The following is a 23,166-nucleotide window of genomic DNA, read 5'->3' on the forward strand; positions in this document are numbered from 1 at the left end:
GTAACTCGGGAGGCAGAGGCAGGCGGATCTCTGTGAGTTCTAGGCCAGCCTGGTCTACAAGAGCTAGTGCCAGGACAGGCTCCAAAGCTACAGAGAAACCCTGTCTCGAAAAACTAAAAAAAAAAATGAAACCCAGGTAACTTAAACACTGGGCAGTTTCTTGTGTAGGCTTGACTATATGACCAGTCATTAGAGGTTGGCTTTGAATCTGCCTTTGATCACCACACTGAATGCTTTCTAATGAATACATAATCTTGGAACTGATGTGGACAGAACTTACTTTTCCTTACACAAGTAAACACTAACTGTTGGGCCTTAAATGAGCAAACTAACTTGCCATTAATCACTTGGAACACTAACAGATAGGCTGTCAAGATGAATGAAATGGAGCTAGGAAGACTGTTCGGTTAGCAAAGTGTTTGGTACCCAAACTTGAAGGCCTGAATTTAGATTCTTAGCATCCATCTAGGAAGCCGGACAGTACAGTTTGAGCCTGTAATTTCAGTGCTGGAAAGGAAGAAATGGGAGAATCCTTGGGACTTGCCATCCACTCTTTATAGGGGAATTAGCAAACTCAAGGTTCAGTAAAAGACTGTGTCTCAAAAATTAAGGTGGGAAGCAATTGAAGGAAGCATCTGGTTCGTCTCTTGCTTCTACACTCATGTGTGCATGCACACCCATCATACACGTCACATCTATAGTCCACATGTACAAAAATGGGTAAGCTTCATAAGCTTGAACACATTGCATTTATGAAGATTTTAATACCCTGTCATGTGTGACTAGAAACTAAGAGATGATTACATTGCTGGGGAATGTAGGTGTGTAGTCACTTGGAAAGGAGTGAGCGCATTGCTAAGGCAGAAACTCGTTTCTCACAAGGGATCAGGTGAAGCAGGTAGAGAAGAATTCAGGCACTGTGTATCCCATGCGTCTCTTTTCAGTAGGGTTTCCTTCAGCAAAACTTTGAAAGAAAAGGCATTAGTGGTCATAAAGATGCATCCACGTACTCTGGAAAATATGGGTATTGAAGCATTTTCAGAAACTTATGCTATTGGTTGACCGTCTCTTCTGTCTGGCAGCTGACAACTGCGCTCACTGAGGCTCAGGGTGGTCCTACTCTTGAGTCAGCTGCGGAAGCATTGGTGGTTACCAGGCAGCTCTAAAGTGAGCACTTTTGAAATTACTAGGCAAGGGCCACAAGCTCAGAAGCCCCTTTCCGCCATGTCTAATATGGACATGAGCAGAGAACACAGCTGGGGGTTATTTCTATTGTCAGAAATAAAAGTTGGAAGATTTATATCCAGGTTTCATCTTTGACCGGAATCCTCTGTGTTTCTGTGTCCACACGCGAATGCATGCGTGTGAAGGCATTGACCTCAGTTATCTTTCCAATCGTTCACCTCCTTCTACAAGTCTCACTCCTGGCTTTTTGTGTAGGTATGAGGAAACAGTATCCTGACTGTACACTATAATTTTTTAGAGAGATTGTATATGACATTCCTGTTTGGGCCACACCCCAGATGAACTGAATCAATATCCTTGGTGTATCTGCACCTCTGCCTTTTAGAAAGCTCCAGATAAATCCATAGGTGGGGTAGGGGTGGAAGTGCAGGCTATGCGAACATGAGCTAATTCATCATTTGTTTGTTCCGAAGGCTTGGGATGCCAGCTAGGCTGACCTAAGACTGCTGTATAGTTTGGGAGACTTGACCTTGGTTATCAATCGCAGAACAAATGTACTTAGCATCTAGTGTGTGACTGCTTAATTCCTCTGCAAAGAAAATTCATACCTGGGGTGTTTGGGACCCTGAGACTTCTGCAGCTGTCTGTGGCATGTGGATTGACTGTCCTTATCTAAGAGTTGGTGAATCCATTCTAAGGTCTAAGTCTCATAACCCTCTGATGGCTGTGTTGCGCCAGCTAGACTTTAACTGGGTGGTCTTAATCTGGTCTAGTTTTTTGGATGGATCGCCCTCCTTTTTCTACAGATAGAATACTCTTGGTGTGGATCAGCACCCTGTCTGGCTCCTCCCTGGATAAAGAGGAGGGCCCTCTTGTAGGATGCCTGGTCATTGATCAATCATTCATTAATGGCTTTTCTCTTGATACAATTGCTCCCTATATTTAAGATAATTTTAATTCTTTTTATAATGGTTTTCTTTAACTCTGGAGTCACTTGGGCGTTGGCATTCATGTGTGTTTTCTTATATTTTTTTTTCTTTCTTTTCTTTTGGTGTTTTGAGACAGGGTTTCTCTGTGTAATAGCCCTAGCTGTCCTCAGACTTAACTCCGTAGACCAGGCTGGCCTCAAACTCACAGAGATCCTCCTGCCTCTGCCTTCAGAGTGCTGGGAGTAAAGGTGTGTGCCACCACCACAAGGCCAAAACTGTAAAGTTCCTTAAAATATTTTTTGGACCCCCCCCATTTATTTTTGTAACTTAATTGCTAATTAAATGTTAGGCTCTTGAGTGTAAACTTTGTAGATGGCAAGGTCTCCCGCTCTGTCAGAAGGCTGGCAATGTTTTCAGAATTCTTCGGGTTGCTGTGGTTTCAAACTGTGTGGGTGGAAAGTTCTGTCAAGTGTGAATAATTTTATGGGTTTTTGTGAGTGGAACTCACAGAACATGGGGCAGTCATAGGTGACAGGGTAGTCACAGCTTCCTGGTCACCCTTGTCCTCTTTCGCCTGTCCACTTCCCAGTAAGATGTGTACCTTCACTGCTTCTCCCCTCTGTAAGTGGACACTCACGATGCGAATGGCTGGGCAGGGGAGACAGAAAGGTGTGTTCAGGATTTTGAAAAAATTGTATTTGATTTTTAAGTTACATTTATTTGCTTGTGTTTTAGGGTAGATGTGCCAGTCAGAGCAGAGCTTACTGGAGTTGGTTCTCTTATTCTATTCTGTGGATCCTGGCAAGCAAATGCAGGTTATCAGCCTTGGAGGCAGGCACCTTTACCCACTGAGCCATCTCGCTAGCCCTAAAAATCTATGTTAAACAGAATATGAAGCATTTGTGGACTTTCTGGAATCTTTTGAAAAATCCTTCGGAGCACAGTATGAAAGCCCTAGTCACCCAACTTACAAAATACCCTGTGGTTCTAGAATGGTCTGCATTTTAGCCATAGGTAGAATAAAGCTATGAATCTTCCGATGGTTTTCTTTGAGGCTTTTTCGCCATCTCTCTGCTGTCCTTTCCCTGTGGCCATTCCTGTATGACAGAGATGACCAATAGCGGCCATAGAAGCTCCCTTGCTTCTTCATTCTCCATTCCTATATTTTATGTGTTCTGTGTATGCGTGTGCATCCATGAGTGCTTATGGAAGCCAGAGGTCAGCCCTGGATGTTGTCACTTAGGTTCTGTCCACCTTAGTTATTTTAAACTGTTGCTATTACTGTGTGTGTGCTCGCACATGCTCCACAGCACAGAAGTGGAGGTCAGAGCATAACTTTGCGAAGTCAGGTCTCTCCTTCCACCTTCTCATGAGTTCTGGGGATCCAATTCAGGTTGATATGATTGCAAAGCAAACACCCATACTGCTTTGCCATCTGTCTGCTTGGCACCCTTTTCTTTTGCCATGGACCTCTCACTTGCCCTGAGCTCAGCAGTTTGGCTATGCTGGCTAGGGTGTGAGCCCCAGGGATCCAGATAGCTCCACTTTTCTGTGCCAGGATCAACACTTTTGGCTTTTTACTGTAGGTTATGGGGTTCGAACTTAGGTCCTGAAGCTTGCGAAGCCATCTGAGCCATCTCCCCAGCTCCAGGATTCCTTACCTCTTGGGACCTGTAGGAAAGCTGAATCAAGACTGTGTTGTAGAACAGAAGATAACTTCCTCAGGGTTGCCCTTTCTGTTCCAAGAAGGACGGGTTCTGCTATTCTGGGGACCCAGGAGTATTTATGCAGGAGGTGAGGTTGAGTCAAGACACTGGAAGTGTGGGTGTGGGTAGCAAAGCTAACAGAGACAAGCACAGATGTCTGGGGAAATCCTGAATATTATCAGAGAGAATGAAGATAAATATGGGTCTCTTAAATAAAGAAAACTGCTTGGCCCTAATAGGACAGAAAATTAGGTAGGCAGAGTAGACAGAACAGAATGCTGGGAGAAAGAAGCCGAGTCAGGGAGTCGCCATGATTCTCTCACTTCAGACAGATGCAGGTTAAGATCTTTCCTGGTAAGCCAACTCGTGGTGCTACACAGAATATTAGAAATGGGCTAGATCAATATGTAAGAGCTAGCCAAAAAGAGGCTGGAACTAATGGGCCAAGCAGTGTTTTAAAAAAAAAAAGATGGGTCTCTTAGGCAAGGTTAAAGATAGATAGGAACGGATTCAGGTATGCGTAGGTCTGACAGAAGTATGAAATGGACCGAGTTAGAGCAGGCAGTCACAGTCAGGTTGTATGATGTCTGTGGGACTGGTGGGTGCTGGGTTGGTGCTGGCTTCATTGCTGAATGAATGAGCATCTCTAGCTTTTGTTTAGCACCGGGATTAAAGGCCTGCACCACCCCCTTAGCAGGGCCTCTCTAGCTTTGTCCACCCTCTCTAGGACCAGGGAGTGCTAAAACACACAGAGCCTCCAGAGAGGCCTAGTTGGAAGCACTTTCTTGGTCAGAGTGGTTCTAACCGCTTTGGGCTGGGCTGTTTTCTGAAATGCCCTCATCCGAACAGCATCTGCCAGGCAGCGTATGCCAGGAGGCACCTGGAGCATAGGCTGTGAGGTTGATGGTGAGATGCTAAGAGTGGCCATCCATGTTTGGGGAACCAGAGGCAAATGGCTCCGTATGGGTCGTGCTGCTAGCCTTGGTCAGCCCTTTGTGATGACATGGTGTGGTCGGTGTGGTCTTTCTCGACCTTGGAGGATGGGGAAGGAGACTGCCGGAGACCCAAGAGGCCTATTTGCAAAACAGAACTCAAGTCTCCAAGCTTTTGGGGGCCTTTGGTTCTCACTGCCCTGTTGGAAGATTCCCACTCTCACCATGTAGAGTGCATTGTTGCGGTGTCTTCATAGTTACATATCTGCAGTAGTAGCTTCCTATGGCCAGGACGTGGCAAGAAGTATCATCAGAGGTAAAGGCTGGCTCAGGGGCTAAGAAGGGACACGGTCCAGCATGGGAGGGAAGGCAGGGTGGCGGGAATGCGAGGCATCTGGTCACTTTGCTTATGCAGTCACAAATCTGAGGACAGAGGTTAAACAAATCTAGACTCCCGAAACCTCAAGGTCTACCTCCAGTGCCCCACCTCCAGCAAGGCTCCTTCTCCTGAAGGCTCCACAGCCTTTCCAACAGCACCACCAGTGGAGACCAAGTGTTCAAGCTCATGAGCCTTTGAGAACCATTTAGGACACGTCTGCCTCTTCACAACCTGCTTTAGACCCAGCCCTTTTCATTGTCTCTGAAAGAATGCAAGGCAGAGAGTAGAGTCACAGTTAAAAATTAAGGGAACACAAGCAGAGGGTCCCACAGAGGCAACAGTTAGAAGCTAACCTTTGTCTGCAGGACCTGCCTAGCAGGGAGGCTGGGAGGCAGAGACAATGGTTAAAAGTTTACCTCTGTCCACATGGCTGCCAGGATGTCTGATTTTAAGGCAGAAAGCATTTGTTAAAGGTTAATAGTGGCTGCCAGCTTTATTTTTTCTTCCAAAATGTGTTTGGACTTACAACTTTATATTTCTATATTCCTTTATTTCTATATTTTATTCTTGGACTCTTCAGTGTATGTGTTTGGTGGAGGCAGAGTGGGTAAGAAAGGTAAACCAGGACGGCTGCCAGCAGGTTTAACCTTTTATATTCTATAGTTTGACACAGGATTAAATTGGGCTGTGGCTTAAGAGGAGGGGTTGAGGAATTTAGCATTGACCTTGACTCTTGGCACCTGTCCTGGAAGGGCCACAAGTTTCACTTTCCAGAAATAAAGATATTGACTGACACAGCCAGCAAGAACTTTCCTCTAGCCTCCCGGGAACGGAGACCCTTATCCTAAAGCCTGACCTTGGGAAATTGAGGACTTCTGTGGGCCTCACACTTCAGCACAATTTAAGAGCCAGTTTTCATTCCTTAAGGGCATAAGCACTGAGCTGTTCCCTAAAAGTGTCCCTTTGCGTCTTAGTCTTACCACCCCCTCCCGTTGCTCCTAAGAGGGAAGGTCCTGATGTCTTCTCTTTCCCCCTTAGACTGGACCATCTCTCTGCACTTATTCACTGAACTCTTGCCTTTAATGGCCCCAGGCTCTAGATCTGAACTGTAGGCATTCATCCTTGGGATCAGGTGTGTCTAGTAAATTTCTAAAATTCCGATTCTTGGTGTGATTAGGAGGACACAATGGATTTCCTGGTTCCGAGGTGGCGGGATGATGTTTTTCCAAAGAATTATTTTGTTTAGACAGGCTACCACTGTTATGAATTTTTATCTGTTACCAAAGCCTGCACAAAATTTCCCAAAGGGAGAGACATTAATATTGAGAACCATTAAAAATGAAAGTGAAAAGGTGCTGGAGAAGAGTGGCCAGCAGTGTTTAAACGCTCAACTTTGTCCAGCAGCAATGGTCGCCATGTGTCCCACGCCATGACCGTGTAATTAATAGTTTCTAGAAACCTTTTCTTTCTCACTTAGCAGACTGCTCTTGGGTCACACATGTAGCATCACTGATTTCTCCTTTTTCTGTCTAAATATTGTTCTGCCTAAAAGCTGTGGTTTGCATACTCCTGCTTTGCCTGCCAGTTGACCAGCTGATGGTCATTTGTGTTGTTTTACTTTTGGTGTGTTGTAAAGGATGTATACCAGGCTTTCTTCTTTGTTTTTTGTTTTGTTTTGTTTGAGACAGGATCTCACTGTGTAGGTAGCCCTGGCAGGTCTGGAACTGGCTTTGTAGACCGCTGATCTCAAAGGCTCAGAGACCCGAGAACTGGAATGTGTGAGCTCACCATTCATATGTGTGCCTTACCAGGTGTGGTACAAGGGTGTTTATTTGTTTTTGTTTGTCGTCCCCCACCCCCACTCCGAGACAGGATTTTCTCTGTGTAACAGCCCTGGCTATTCTGAAACTCATTTTGTAGACCAGGCTGGCCCCAACTCATAGAGATTCCAGAGATTCCCGTCTCTGGCTGGTGATAAAAGGCATGCACCACCATAACCCTGCTGTGTTTTGTTTTTAAATAGATATGTGGAGACATCATGTTATTGTTTCTCTAGCTGGAATTCCTGAGTGCAGAATGGTCTGTACCCCCGTGTGGGCATTTGAGTAGCTACTGGGCTGTTTCCCACAGGGTATACCATTTTCTTTACCCACTTACAGTCCGCAGGTTCCGTGCCGACGTCTGGTGCGCTCGGTAACCATCCTAATGGGTTCAAAGTGTTATCTTGTTGCTTCTGTGGTATTTAATTCTCCTTTCCCCAGTGATTAAAGATGTTGAATGTACTTGTAGGACCCAGGGCAGCTTGGTGCACACCTGCCAAGACAGGCTGTATAGACCAGCAGGAAGGTAGGCCTGAGTCTCAGTTTACCCTATGGCAATATATGGTTCCATGAGAGACCACGAACTGAGACCATCCATGCTCCACTCAGGTACAGACTATCCAAAGGAAATTCCTAAAGTTCCAGCCATTGTAAATAGGATCACTTGGTGTCCCTTAGCCCAGCACACACTGTCCCTTTTTCACCAGGGCACCCCTAGGCAAATGTCAGCCAATCAGGGGTCCTGAACCTTAAAAAAAAATCCCTCTGCTACTATCAAAACCCCACCCCAGCTGTTCTCAGGGCTCTCCAATTGTGCCAATACCTTGGGCACACTGAGAGTCTGAGTTCAGTTCATGAACTTGTGTAAGAATAAAGGCTTTTTGCTTTTATATATGGGACTCAGTCTCCTTGTTGGTTTTTGGGGGACTCTGCGGATCTGGGTATAAAGTGTATTTTTCTTCTTTTGTTATTAGAACTGGCATGTGTCCTTGGCAAAAATTTTATTTTGATTGGGAAGAAAGGGAAGAAGGGAGGGAGGGAGAAAGATGAGAAGGAAGGAAGGAGAAAAGGAAAGGAGGGAGGGAGGGAGGAAGAAGAGAAGGAAGGGGATGGTACTAGCCTTTAGGGTGACCGTGTTGCTCTCCTTTCCTTGTGTATGTGGGGAGGGTGCATATTTATGTGTGTTGGTGCACACGTACATGCATGTAGAGACCTGAAGTCAGCCTCTGGCATTGTTTCTCTGGAGCCGAGCAAACATCATGTTTTTAGACACAGGATCTCTCACTTGCCAGGTAGGCTGGGTCTCAGGGGTCTGACAGTTTCATTGACACTGGGATTGGAAGCTCACCACCATGTCCAGATTTTTATGTGGCTTTGGTGTATAGAACTCAGGTTTGCAGGTGGCTGAGCAAGCACCTTTCTTACTGAGCTATCTCCCTAGGCCTGAGTGATTAATATTGTAAACAGCCTTGCCGCAAACTTTCTTAGCTCGAATGCCTGCTTTCTGATCGCTGTTGGTCTGAGTGCTCTGCACTGTGTGTGTGTTACTGCTGATCATCAAGTCCTCTCATGGGACCAAGATTCAGTAAGGATGTCATCCTAAAGCCTGTCATTATCCTCCTGTCCCTCCTAGACATGCGGGGATCTTCTTATCTTCCCCGAGACAGACCCCTGAAGTCATAACAGCTTTGTTCCTAATGGGAATCATGGAGGTGAATGCTAAGGTGGTTCTCTGTGTGCTGATAGCTTTTTTGTTTCACATTCTGCTTCCTATGAGAGGAAAGGCCATTCCTGGAAATATGGTTGCTTTTGATTGGAGCCCGCGATGGCTCTGAACCCCCTTCAGAGGAGTTCAGAGGTATACCAAATGTGTACTCTCTGAGTATCTTGTTCTGTTCCTGTTGCTGTGATACAATCCAGTGAGCAAAACTTGCCTCCAAGTCCATCATGGTAGGGATGTCAAGGTGGCGGAAGCCTAAGCAACCAGTCACATCCCATCCACAACCAGGAACACAGAGCAGTGAATCCTGGCTCACCCTCTCCACTGATACAGTTCAAGATGCCACCTAGGGAGGGCTTTCACCCACAGTTAAGATGAGCCTTGCCACACTCCTCAGTGTAATCTAGATAATCCCTCACAGGCTTGGCCAGAGGCCCGTCTCCCAGGTGAATCTAGAAGCCACCCTCTCACGGAGCTGGAATAATTTGGCTGGCTTAGTCCTCATTTTACGCCTAGAATGTACCATCTGGGTAGTTTGGACCTTTCCAAAGCAAAGCCTCCTACCGAAGGCCTGGTCTTCGTTCTAGTTTTTGCTCAGGCCCGTCCTGAGGATGGGACTTCCTGTCTGAAGGTTTATGGGTAATCTTGTCAGCAGTTAAGATCAGTCTCTAAAATGGTCACAGAAAACACCCAGAAGGTCCCCTTTTGGCTATAGCACCCTGCTAAGACAGCCAGGGAAAGTCCCCTCAGATCTGAGGTGATAATGGGTGGATTATCTAGAAGGAAGTGCTGCTTTATGTACTGGGGGAGGGGAGATGGTGTTCAAAGTGTTAGCCCTCTGAGGGCGGGTGCTCCTTCTTGCTCACATTCAGTCCCCAGGCCTGGGGGCAGCAGGACTCAGTCTATAGAGGGCGATGCCATTCCACTGGCTACCATTGTGCCCCCAAGACAAGGACATGTAGCCATCAGAAACTTTATTGTCCCCCTGTGGTCATTGTCTGTCTGTTTTGTTTTTGTTTTTTTGTTTTTTGTTTTCTGAGACAGAGTTTCTCTGTGTAACAGTCCTGACTGTCCAGGAACTTTGTAGACCAAGCTGGCCTTGAACTCAGAGATCTACCTGCCTCTGCCTCCCAAGTACTGGGACTAAAGGCGTGTTCCACCACCATTCAGTCCTGTTTGTCTTTCTTAATTTCTTCCTCCCTTCCTTCCTCCTTCCTATTTATCTGATTTTTCATGTGTCCTGTGCATATAGGGCATATATGTTCACATATGTATGGGCATACATGTATGCAGTGTGCATGTGAAGACCCAGGGTTGATGTCACTCTCCTTGAGTTATTGTGGCAGAGTTTCTCAGTTGAACTCAGAGCTTGCCAGTTTATTTAGTCTTAGCTAACCAGCTTCCTTTGTGGCTGTCTCCCAAGTGCCGGGCTTACAGGTGGGTGCCACACCTACCCAGCTTTGCATGTCTGCTCCTTGTACTTGCAAAGAGTACGTGGTCTTTACCCACTGAGGCCTCCACTTGGTTTGTTTTGTTTTGTGTTGTGTTTTGTTTTTTTTGAGGAAGGATCTCAGGTAGTCTAGGCAAGCCTGGAACCCTTTATTTAGCCAACGATAACCTTGAATTCCTCCCACCTCTACCTAACTGGGGATTGAAGCTGTGACTTTACGCGTGTTAGGAAGCATTAAACCAACTGCACTGTGTCCCCAGGCCTGACCATTGTCTTCCTCTGAGCAGGTGCATGCAGGTAGTGCTTGACTTGTGATCCTTTGACCTAAATATTGGAACGTCAGAGTGGCGTGAGAAGTCATGTACCCATACTGTTTTCGGTTTTCAGTGTTGCGTTCAATAGATTACATGAGATACACACTTCGTTGCAAAGTAGGTTTTATGTTAGTTGGGTGGCTGTGATCAACGGTAGGCCAAAACAAACGTTCTGAATATGATTTTAAAAGGCTAAGCTGAAACTACGTTGCTTGGCCGGTTTTAAATGTATTAAACACGATTTCTACTTAATGATATTTTCAGTCGATGAGGGATTTATCATCCCAGTGGAAGTAGGAGAGTCTGGATCTTTGTCCCAAGAGTTCTTTAAACAGGACACGGGGGCCCCCTGTGTCAGTTTTCTATCACTGTGACAAAATGTTTAGCGCCATGACTCTAAAGAACACATACCTGGGCATACCCATCAACCCACCTGCAACCTCTCCTCAGCCCTCCTTGCTGAGAAATCCCAATAGAGATCACAGGCTCTGTCTGTGCTGTTATCAGATGGGAGAGGAACACCTTCACATCAAAACTCTGCCTTTGAATTTTCGTTTTGCCTCAGGACGGCAGTGAAAGTGAGAACCGCAGAGAAGCTGCCAGCCAGCCGGGTGCCTTGGGTTTCCTGTGCAGCAGACATGCGATCCTGTGAGGTGCAGTTTTTGCTCCAGATAGTTGGTGCAAGAGGTTGGGGTGAAGCTCAACCATAGAACGAATGCTTAGCGTGCGCTCTGGCTCTGATCTCTGGCACCTCCAACATAAAGCTGGAACAAAATGACCTGAGCTGTGCCTCTGGCGTCTTCCCCTCCTCAAAGTCATTTACGCTGCCACGCTGATCGTGAAATCTAGCCGTGCTTGAACAACACAGGACCCTCTCCCCTTTCCTCCTTAGCGCTCCCTGAAGACGCTTCCACTTTCTTACCCAGTTCTCGAGCTGTATGCACAGACTTGGCTCCAAGCTCGTCACGACTTTCTACTTTCAAGTTACACATACACAAAGTACAAAGTGGCCCCGGGACTGTGCCCCCCCCCACCCCCTGGGCTGGCTGACATTTGGTGGCATATCCTTCCATCTCCTCTGTACCTTGCAAAACACGCTTCCTGTTTTGAACGAGGTCTAGAAGGGGACAGCCCTTCCACACCTGTGTCCACGCACTCAGACGCACACTTCCTCCAGTGTATTTGTACAACTTTATGGTGCTTTGCCACATTTCTCTTCTGGGCTCACGGCTCCCAGATTTTAGCCTAAAGCACACGGAGCCAGACGTTGAGTGGGTATTTCGTGGAAAGCTACCTTAGTGCAGATGCTGTTCCTGATCATTGTGTTTGGCTACGACCACGTTGCTAACTGTGTTCCTCCTTCACAGCAGAATGGAAGCCAGGGAAGGAAATCAGCTGACTCAGGAGCCGGAGTGAGAGCGGCCATCGTGCACCCTCCGCCCCAGCCTGCACCATGAACTTGCCTTCACCTTCTGCGCCTTGAGAGCCACGGGAGGCTACCTTGCTAGAGAGAGATGGCTTTCTTTACTCCCTGGAAGTTGTCCTCTCAGAAGCTGGGCTTTTTCCTGGTGACTTTTGGCTTCATATGGGGGATGATGCTTCTGCACTTCACCATCCAGCAGCGAACTCAGCCTGAGAGCAGCTCCATGCTGCGGGAGCAGATCCTGGATCTCAGCAAAAGGTACATTAAAGCGCTGGCCGAAGAAAACAGGAACGTGGTGGATGGCCCATATGCCGGTGTCATGACAGCTTATGGTGAGTGTGGAGACACGGGGATGGCTTGCTCCGTTGGGCGTGCCTCGACTTTGGAGGGACATGTGGTCTTGTTATGGTTTGAGGATTCTCTGTTCTCATGAGCAGTGATCATATTTGGTTTTGCATGTGTATCCTTTTCATCTCTGTATTTATATATGCGAGTGTGGATATGCACGCCAGAGGATAATCTCAGGTGTGAGTCCTTACATTTTACCTTGTCTGCACCAAAATCTCTTCTTGGCAGCCAAGCTAGCTGCCTCCTGACCCTCGGCGAGATTTTCTTGTCTCTGCCTCCCGTCTCTGTATAGACACACTGGGATTATACATGCATGCTACTGTATCTAGCTGTATGTGGATTCGGGGGATCTGAACTCAGGTCTTCATGCTTGTCCAGCAAGCCCTTCTACTGACAGAACCACCTTCCCAGCCCATTGCTGCGCTTTTAGAAAGGTAACAAGTGCTCTTTGGGGGACTCTAAGCTCCCGTAACCCAGACCCCCATCCCCAGGCATGCCGGTCAGCACACTTCAGCTGTCTGTATTGTGTCCGTAGTCAGTCCCCAGTCCGTCAGCATATTTCTATACTGTGCTCAGAGGAGTGTGTTCAGGGAATGCAGACAAACATTTTCATTATCTGTCCTTAAACAGAATGTAATTAGATGCAGGGGGGGGTGAGGGGGCTGATGTTTTGGATAACATCAAGGTCAGCGTGGAGCTAATAAACTGCCCTGTAGCTTTAATGTTTGATTTCCCAGGCTTTATTGTTGTCTTTGATTTTGCCCATTCTGAAAGAAATCTTCTTGTCCTCATTGGTCATTTTCAGGTGCCTCAAGTTCTTTTTAAAACGACACATGAGGGCTTTCCTAGCATGCTTGGAGCCTCTAGGTTGGATCAGTGCATAGGGGCACATGCCTGAAGATCAGATACACAGGGCCATCCTCAGCTACGGAGGGCCTTTGTGGCTAGCCTGAGTTACATGAGACCACACACACACACACACACACACGTATATATATTTAGACATATAAAAATAAAGTATGTATGTGAAATATATCTTATTTTTATGTTAGCAAAAGTTATGCTAAATTTAGAAAAATTGAAGGTATAAACAGAAAAACAAAAGAGGAGAATCACATAAAATTATGCTCTGCAATAAACATAATCAGCGTTTGGTGTATATTCTGATAGATTTTCCATCATCATCATCATGTGTGCATGCCCATCCATTCGTGTATCTGGGCATGCGCACCACTGCACATAGTGAAGGTCAGAGGACAGCCTTTAGGACAAAGTTGGTTTTCTCCTTCGACCATGTGGGTCCTGAGGATGGAACTCAGGTCATCAGGCTTGCATGGTGAGTGCCGTTACTCTCTGAGCCATCTCATCTGACCCTGATGGTGCAAAAATGTGCATACAAACACTTATGAAGTACATCCATGGCAAATGGACTTTGGGTTGTACTGTCTTGGGAAATGCGTTCTCCCCGGATGCCCTTTGGTCACTGAGGATCCAGAATGACTGGGGTTTCTAGAGGGTGAGTCCTTGTTAGTCATCAAATGGAAAACTGAACCATCCACCACAGACTTGAGTGGGCTCAGTGTTTGGGACTTTGGCTGTAGATGACAAGTGTGGTGGTGTAGAAGAGCTGGTGTTTGCTTTGGGGCCCAGTCAAGGATATGACCTTGAGGAATAGCACTCTGGTGATGATTAGTAGCTGTGATTGGGCAGAAACTCAGTCCCATACCAGCAAACAGTGAATCGGGAGTCATCAGCGAGTCTAACATGCTTTCCTCCCACCAGGCTGACTTGCCAATCTAAGTGGTCAGTGGGACTGAGTTTCTGGAACTTACCAGAGTGTGTGTGTGCTTGAGCTATGTAAGAACCTGCTGTGGTGAGGTCCACTGAGACAGGGTTTCCTGGTCCTATTGATGTTTTAGGTTAGATCAGTCTGTATTCCAGGAAGATTTACTTACGTAGGGTTTTAGTGTTCTGTCACAGTTACACAGCACTCTGCCCAAAAGCAACTTAGGGAGGGAAAGGATTTGTTTGGCTTACTCTTCCAGATCAGAGTCCATCATTGAGGGAAGTCGAGTCAGGAACCTGGATACAAGAACCATGGAGGAACGCCACTTGCTGGGTCACTCCCAGTCTCCATCCCTGACTCATATTCTCATGCCTAGATAGCTTAATTATATGGCCTTTGACCTCCTGCTAGGAATAGTAACACCACAGTGGGCTGGGCCTTCCCATATCAATTAAAAAGTTCAACAGTCCCTCACAGACATGCCCAGAGAGAAGAAGTTACTTGACTGAAACTCTTGCCAGGCCATTATAGGCTTTGTTAAGTGGACAGCTAAAATCACTAGCACACGTGGTAAGCTTTTAGCAGGAGATACCAGTAGCCCCTCCCTAGTTGTGACAATCAACAATATCTTCTGGTATGAGATAATAAAGGTGTTCTAACATAGATTACTGCTGTGTGGCTTTCATTTGATTTTGTTTTGGAGTCTGGAGTTTGGTAACCTCACTGTTTCCTTGATTTAGTATTTTGCATACGAGTAACCAAGTGATGGTGATATTAGCTAGGGTGTGACCTAGTGCTAATCCTGGGAAGCTGGAGAGACATTCTGATGGCCCCACTTCTCCTTTAACTCGCCACCATTGGTAACATTGACAGATAGACGGCTCTGGAGGATCAGGAGTTCAAAGTCATCTTTGGCTACAGATGGAATTTTAGAGGCCAGTCTGAGCTACATGAAGTCCTGTTTCAGGCAGGTGCTGAGACTATGGGATGCTGTGTGGCTTAGCTGGGCTATGTGGGTCGTCTCTTGCTTGTCTGCCACAGACACAGCCCATGTCAGTGTACTGCCTAGACATTTGCCCTGGAAGAATGAATAATTGATCCTCTGTGTCCAGGAATGGGTTAGCTTAAAGGGATCCCATTAGTAGATTGAATAAACTTTTCATTTGAGAAGGAACTTGATAGGAGTGAGGGGAGAATGAGAGAGAGAGAGTGAGACACACACACACACACACACACACACACACAGAGAGAGAGAGAGAGAGAGAGACAGAGAGAGACAGAGAGACAGAGAGACACAGAGAGACACACACACAGACAGAGACAGAGAGAGAGAGACAGAGAGAGAATGTATGTGGACATTACCAAAATGCATTATGTACTTGTCTGAGCTTGTCAAAGGAGAGGAAAGAAAGCAACCTCTCCTCCCATTCCCACATTGGATCATGGTCTACTATAAACAGGTAGAGTTTTCATAGTTGGTTTTAGATCGTTCCTGATTTGTTAGATTCCCTGCTTCCAGATCCCGAAACAGCAGAGCTGATCATAGGCTTTGCCCATGAGCCAGGTTCACACCGCTGTTTAATGATGTACATAAAGTTGTGCTGGCAAACGGCCTCTCTCATTGTTTATAGCAGATTCACTTACTTAGAACCATGGCGACAGCAACGTCCATTTCCCACAACTTCTGGAACATTCCAGTCCACCCTTCCCCGGTAACCATAACCCATTCTCTGGTCATGGCCTTCAGGGATTCAGCAGCCACTCAGGATTCCTTTGCTCTGAGGAAGTCAGCAACTTACAGCTTTTGACCGAATCCTCCTTGCTACTTAAGTTTGTTAAGAAAACAACTGAGACCACAAGCATATTAATTGCTGGGGGAGATGATAGAAACTCCATCCAAGGTCGTATACATTCAGGCCTCAGCCTAGTTCATTGTTATTATAACATAAAGTATCTGTATGTGAAAGGAATGTCATTTCCACGTCAGCCACCTTTGCAGCACAGATGAGCTGTCCTGGAATTTTTGATTCGGGCATGAGAGGCTTCAAGACCTCTTTGCAATGAAGTGTTCCCTTCAGGCCTCTTCTCCACAGTTTTTCCTGTCTTTCTATCTTGCTTTTGTTCTTAAGAAATAAGAAACAGAAAACAGAATGAAAAGCGACCTCTGAACTCCTTTTGGGACTCGGTCATTCAGATGGGCTGCTGGAAGGTCCCCAGCAGCCTGTGCAGAACAGTGGGGGCATTCATCCGTGGGGTGCAGAGGGTGCTGGCTCCTGCCTCCTCGCCACACCTGCTTATCCCAGGCCAGCACATCATGGGCTGTGCCTGTCAGGGCATGGTAGATGCTGTCATTCACTCTAGTCAATGATGTTCTTGTTTCTGGGGTGACCCAGTCTGTCTCTGACTGCTTGACCCAAGTTCCCATCCCCGATGGTGCTCTCTTACCTAAGGCCAGGCCTGGGCCACTTCAGGCCTCTCATTCTGAAGATGCAGCGTAATGAGATCTGTAGTCCAGCTATGTCCCATGACTCTATCATCCCCTGCCACTGGAGCGCTTAGCTCCAGGGAAGCTCCTAGTGTTGGGTCTGGGTGTCACACAGTGATGGGGGACAGACCAGCAAAGTCTGTTAAACCAGAAGTAAGCTTTATTCCAGAAAAAGAAAAAAAATCACCATGGGCCATACAAGCCTATCAGCTATAGCTCTGACCACAGCCAGAGATTGGGCTTCTGTAGCTGTGGCATTGGGGGCTGGTTTGGGGCTTCCTCCTACCATCAAATCAAGCACTGGGTGGGGTCAAAGAGCTTTTACAGCCTTGAGGTCAGGCTTAAAGTCACAGCACATTTTAAGTTTTACAGCTTTTGGTTACAGGACATTAGGATGTTAACTTAGGGTGTTTGGGAAAGCCTGGGGCTGGCCCAGCCCTTTGCACTGTCCCTGAAAGAATGCAAGGCAGAGAGTAGAGTCACAGTTAAAAATTAAGGGAACACGAGCAGAGGGTCCCACAGAGGCAACATTTAGAAGCTAACCTTTGTCTGCAGGACCTGCCTAGCATGGAATCTGGGAGGCAGAGACAATTGTTAAAAGTTTACCTCTGTCCACATGGCTGCCAGGATGTCTGACTTTAAGGCAGAAAGCGGTTGTTAAAGGTTAACAGTGGCTGCCAGCTTTATTTATTTATTTTTTCCAAAATTTGTTTGGGCTTACAAATTTATATTTCTATATTCATGAACTATACACTTTATTTCTGTATTTTATTCCTGGGCTAGGACTCTTTACTAACACAGCAGGGAGCCTCTCCTAGCTAAGTCCCCACACCCACTTCCTGCTGCCTGGTTTATCTGTGGCCTATTTTGTCTTGGTCTCTGCCTGGCTTTTGGTTGCTGAGCTCTGAAAGCTCAGGTTGTCCACTTGACTGTCTCTCATCCTTAGAGACTGCCTGTGAGGGCCTGCCTTTGCTGGCTGGTGTGTTCTAAGCAACTATCTAGGCTTTGGGCATATGCTGGGGAAAGGGCTTTTCTGCTCTTGTGGGTGCCCCATCCTGGAGAACAGCAGGACAATGTCAGAGAGCAATCACTCTTCCTTGGAAAATAGCAAAGGAGAAATTACATTAAAAAAAAAAAATCCTAGAGGAACTAGAGAAATGGCTAGGCAATTAAAAGTGCTTTCTGAGCCAGGCAGTGGTGGTGCCTGCCTTTAGAGGCAGGCGAATCCCTGAGTTTGAGACCAGCCTGGTCTACAGAGCAAGTTCCAGGTCAGTCAGGGCTACACAGAGAGACCCTGTCTCAGAAAAAGTAAGGAAAAAAGAAATGCTTTCTATTCTTTCGGCATTCCCACTTGCTGGTGTGCAACCACCTGTGACTCCAGCTCCAGAAAATCCAGCGCCTTCTTCTGGCCTCTGAAGGAGCCTATATTCATGTGCACACACCTACACACACACACACACACACACACACACACACACACACACACACACACACCACATTTAAATAAAAGTCCCTGAGGAACTTTTTTGCCTTGAGTGGTGAGACAAGGCACCTGAACACAGAATATTAGGGATCACTTAGGTTGATATATTCAAACAAAATTTGGTTTTGTTAATTCTCCTGCCCTCTTTATACCCCATTCTTTTGTTTCTCCTTGTTCCTTCCATCCCCCATTCCACCCCATGGCCTCCTTTCTGCCTTCATGTCACTTGAGACTGTTGCCCTTCCCGCCCTCAGCACCTCCTTTTCCCCTCGTGATCCCCTTTCTAGTTTCATAGCCTACACCCATACAGACACATTTGCATATGTACATTAATATATCTATATGTAGATATATAGAGATGATACATACATATCTATAAATAGGTAAATAGACAGGTATATACATTAAAAGCTAAACTCTTGTATATGGGGAGGACATGTAGTATTTGTCTTTCTGAGTCTACATCACTTCACTTAATACAGTAATATCCAGACCACTCATTTTCCCACAGTTTTCATTTTTCTTTACAGCTGAATAAAATCCCAACATGTATGTATGCCGTATTTCCACTACCCATTCATGTGTCAATGGTCATCTAGGCCAATTCCTTGCTTGGCTGTTGCGAATACTGCAAATAAGTATCTCTGTAGTAGGCTAAAGTCCTGGGAGTTGCGTGTACCTGAATGACAATAGGAAGGGTGGGTCAAGAGGGGAGGTTGAGGCAGAGCTTGCCTAACAGGAGATAGGCCCACACTAGGGAGACGAGAGGGCCTGCCTGCCATGAGGTGAAAGGCCCAATGGGAATGAATGGGGAGAGGGGTGCTGTGGAAATGAGTGCTGGAGGTGCCCCTGGTGCCCCTTGGAGAGACAGGGTGGGGTGCGGGTGGAAGAGGCACAGTCAGGCGGAAGGTGGAGGGGAGAAAGGGGTCAGCTCTGGGCTTTGATTAGCAGCCAGGACTGAGCAGCCCGAAGTATCAGCTTTGGGCTGGAGGTGCCTCTCCAGCATGGATATTTCTGGCCAGGGTGTTGACACCCACGGGCACTGCGCATCCCCAGGTGACTCTCGGAGCTGCAGTCAAGAGCTGTTACAGCGCCTTTCTTTCAAGGGCTCCTGTGAGAAAGGAGGAGGTGGCATGGGACAAACTGGCAAGCCTAGAAAGGTACTTTTTGGGTTTTTCTTCTTGCCTCTGTTTTTTTTTTTTTTTATCAGTAGGACCAAGGAAACTGTCATGGGAGGGCTAGGACTTTGGTGGCGTCTCCTGGAAAACCCTCAGAGAGGAAACAGCCTCTGGGCTTGAAGGAACAATACATTGTTACTGCAGAGGAGCTGGCTGGGGGAAAGAGGCTCCTGGATTGGCTAAGGATGCAGCTGCTGTGGTTAAGGAAAGGACTGCTTGGCGCCCTTAGAACCTAAAAATGGACCTTTGGGGCTTGGGGAGTTCCCCTCTGTGCTGTGGTGGACATTCAGGCAGAAAGTTCTGTCAGAGGCAGGCCTGCCTCCCAAGTATATCAGCTCAGTGTGAAGATTGATGAGGCAGCCAATGAGGGTTGTGTGTGTGTGTGTGTATGTGTGCGCGTGCTCGCGTGGGCTTGTGAATATGGGGCTCACCGCCTTCCCTATTGTTGAAGCCTTTTCTCCCACCTCAGGCTTGAAGAAAGGATGCTTCTCAGAAAGTTCTTCCCCTTAGCTGGTGTTCAGAGGCTGCCATGGCCCTGTCTCTTTCCACACCAGTGCCTCCGTTTCTTTTTCCTCTCAGATCAAGCCGGGCAGACCACTTACCATGGTGAGGCCCCGAGGAGCTGCCTGCCATCCTCACTCTTGTTCTGAGTCATAGAAGAGTGGTTTCCAGTGTTCTGGCCTCTGTGTCTTCTTTAGGCCCATCTTCTCAGTTTTTGAGAAGTCTGCCAGACCTCTTCACAGGAGGGCCACCCCGTGGTTCTCATCCTTCCTAACTTCTCGGCCAGCTAACAATATGATCATCTTCCTCAGCTTGGTTGACAGGGACAGTGAGCATGTCTGGTCTCTGTTCAAGGCTTTGCCTAGCGCACAGTAGGAGCTAGGAATGAACAGTGTCGTCCCATCCCCCACCACCACAGGACTCTGTCTCTGCATGGTGTCCTGACAACTGAGACTAACGTGAGAGGCACAGTCCTGTCTTTAGTGAGGCAGGAAGTGGGAGGAATTCCATGTGGGCTCCACATCCAGGGTGCTCCAAGTAGTTATTATGGGTGCTCTTGATATGGCAACTGTTTGTGGTAAAATGTCCTGAGAGACCTGTTTCCATGTAGTGTGGGGACGGGAGGATGGGACACCTATGGGGATGGATGAAGGGGACAGCAGTCATCCACACACCAAACTTGGGGGGCAACTTCTATTGCACACCAGCCTAGTTAAACCCCCTCTGGTTACCACGCAGCCAGGGCTTCAGTGTTAGACACACTCAACCTTTGGATGCTGTGCCCGCCCTAGTTTCTGTCACTGTGCGAAAACACCCAGACCAAAGGCAATTTATGGGAGGAAAGGATTTATTTCTGTTACAGGTACAGTCCATCACTGAAGGAAGTCGAGGCAGGAACTGGGAGAGCGTGTGCCTCGTCTAGCATTCAGGAAGCCCTGGGCTCATGCACTGCCACACAAACTAGATACGGTGGTGTTTACCTGGCACCCCAGACAGGTAGAGGCAGGGGGATGGAGTTGGGGGCAGCAGGGACTGCATGAGACCCTGTGGCAGAAGAAGAAACCAGGCAAATGAGTAGGATGGTGAGCGGCACTGCAAATCTTCTAAGACATCTTATTCAACTTGATACCGGGGCGTCTTCTGAGAGAGGAAGTCACTGGACTGCCTGCACACTTAAACTGGCCCTTTACACTTAGGGGATTTGGAAGAGAATGGGAACTTTTAAAGAAAATTGAGAGCATATGAGGAAATCAAACCCAGATCTAACCAGTGATGTAAATTTCTCTCATGCTTTCTTTTCTTTTTCCTTTCCTTTTCTTTTCATAAGGCCGCATATGTCTCAAGCTGGCCTAGAACTTACTATGTATCCAAGGATAACCCTGTGCTTCTAAACCTCTTGCCTCTGCCTCCCTAATGCTGGGATTGCAGGCTCATACTACTAAACCTAGGCTATGTGGTGCTGGGGACATAGCCTTTGCACGTATAGGCAAGCTCTCTACCAGCTCAGCCATATTCCCTGCCCTCCTCCAGCCTTTTCACAAGTGCTAAGAGACACGTATGTTTGGGTGTATAGATCGTGTATACAAGTACACGTTCCTTCTTAGAAGTTGGAGTGGTATTTATATACCGAAACCTCATCTTTGTGGTGTTTCTTCATGCTGTTAAGTCACTTGACAACTACATAGATTAACTCATGAATCGCCATCAGCAGTGAACACAGATGTCGAGGCAACACCCATATTTGCCTAGTGATTGGGTCTAGCTCACAGATGGGGTAATGTAACCTGAGCTTGCTCTTGCCCTGTTTGAGTCTTTTCCAGCTCTCGTCTGGAATAAATAACAACGTATATATAAAACCATCACTGTTGTGAATGCCCTTCTACATAACAAATACACTATATTTGGTCATTGTTGTGACCATATTTTCTTTCCATCGGAAGGTCATTTTAAAATTCATGTGAAAATACGTAATTCATGGAACTTGGCATGCCTGGCAGCTGATGGTTCTAGGAGGTCAGGGTTAATTATCTTTTCACTGACACCTTCCTTTCTCATTAGTGCCTTGTCTTTGCCTGTTTTCTAGAGCTGTGAGCAAGGCTACTTTGCAGCCAGCTCTCTTGTCCATGCTCTGTCTTTCAGGGCAGCTGTGGCAGAAAAAGATTTGAGTTAGGAGCCAAACAGAGAAGGGAGTTATTTTTGGCGGTTTGGGTGTAAGTCCCTGCTCATTGCAAAGTCAGCTCTGCGCCACCGATGGGCAGTGTTCCTTACAGGTGGATGGCAAGCCTTGGCCTTGCACGGAACCCTTGGCTGACAAGAGAAGTCTGCTGAGTTTCAGCAGGGTTGATGATAGCTGCCTGGTTTTGTTGTCCTCCCCACCTCTCTCTCTCCCTCCTTCCATCTGTCCCTCCCTCCACCCTCTCTTCTGTCTCTGTGTGTATGTGTGCATGCTCATGCTTGTGTGTGTATGTACATGTGCGTGCACTATGGTACACACGTGGAGGTCAGAAGACAGCTCCAGGTGATGTTCCTCACATTTTTCCTTGTGTGAGGCAGGGTGTCTTGTTTGCCAGACCAGCTGGTTGAATGAACTTCTGGGGATTCTCTTGTCTCTGCTTCCTGTCCTGAAATAGTCCGCAGAATGCTAGAAGGGATTGTGGTCCAGGGCAGATGGGGTCAGGGGAAGGATGTCTCCCGTGTACAGCCTTTCTTTTCCTTTTTCTTTCTTTCTTTCTTTCTTTCTTTCTTTCTTTCTTTCTTTCTTTCTTTCTTTCTTTCTTTCTTTCTTTCTTCTTTTTTTTATTTTTCGAGACAGGGTTTCTCCATAGCTTTTGGTTCCTGTCCTGGAACTAGCTCTTGTAGACCAGGTTGGCCTTGAACTCACAGAGATCCGCCTGCCTCTGCCTCCTGAGTGCTGGGATTAAAGGCGTTCGCCACCACCGCCCAGCATTCCCCTGTACGGCTTTCTTGATAATTCCTCGAATGCTGATAGGTTTGATGAGAGAAATGATGGTTTGCCATCCTCTCCTGAGGATCTGGGTCACACACCCGAGGACTCTAATCTACCAGCAGAGCCTCTGTCACTGAGAGCCCTTTGTTGGACACTAGTTTCAGGGTGCATCTACTCACCTCAAATAACATAATGTACAATCCCCTCACAGAGGCACATGGAGGTGCTCTCTTCAGCCCCCGGATCCTGTGAGTCGACATTAACCCCCGCAAAGGAATAGCAGTGCTAGCTCCTTTTCCTTCCTGCTCTTGGTCGTGTCTTCTTTCTACCGTGGACCGTCATGGCTTTCTGGAGATGAAAACTTCCAGAGGCTGCGAGGGCACCTGTTCCGCCATGGTCGAATTGATGTCAGCATCTCCCAAGAAGTCCTGGCTGGAAAAGCTCCAGAGCTCCCTTCCCCAGAGAGTTGTTCAAAATGTTTTCAACTGCTCGGTCTCATTCTTCTTGTGCATAGTGAATTTTAGGGACACAGAAACTTTTGTTGGTTGTGTCAGGCTTAAAGTTTTACTGCCAAGGCTTC

General features: G+C 47.0%; 1 protein-coding gene across 4 annotated transcripts in view; it reads left to right on the plus strand.

The window, feature by feature from the left end:
• Mgat5 (alpha-1,6-mannosylglycoprotein 6-beta-N-acetylglucosaminyltransferase) overlaps positions 1 to 23,166 on the plus strand; it is a 293,844-nt gene that overhangs the window by 88,382 nt on the left and 182,296 nt on the right. The window contains exons 1-2 of one of the 4 annotated variants that reach the window (XM_075987777.1): positions 11,616 to 11,701; positions 11,806 to 12,190. In XM_075987777.1, the coding sequence (XP_075843892.1) occupies positions 11,950 to 12,190 (241 nt within the window). In that variant the 5' untranslated portion in view covers positions 11,616 to 11,701; positions 11,806 to 11,949. Of the gene's footprint in view, positions 1 to 11,615; positions 11,707 to 11,802; positions 12,191 to 23,166 lie in introns of those variants that run through there. The other 3 variants (XM_075987778.1, XM_075987774.1, XM_075987776.1) reach the window with 3 other exon arrangements.

The sequence above is a fragment of the Microtus pennsylvanicus genome, chromosome 10, assembly GCF_037038515.1.
Source record: "Microtus pennsylvanicus isolate mMicPen1 chromosome 10, mMicPen1.hap1, whole genome shotgun sequence".
Classification (NCBI taxonomy): Eukaryota; Metazoa; Chordata; class Mammalia; order Rodentia; family Cricetidae; genus Microtus; species Microtus pennsylvanicus.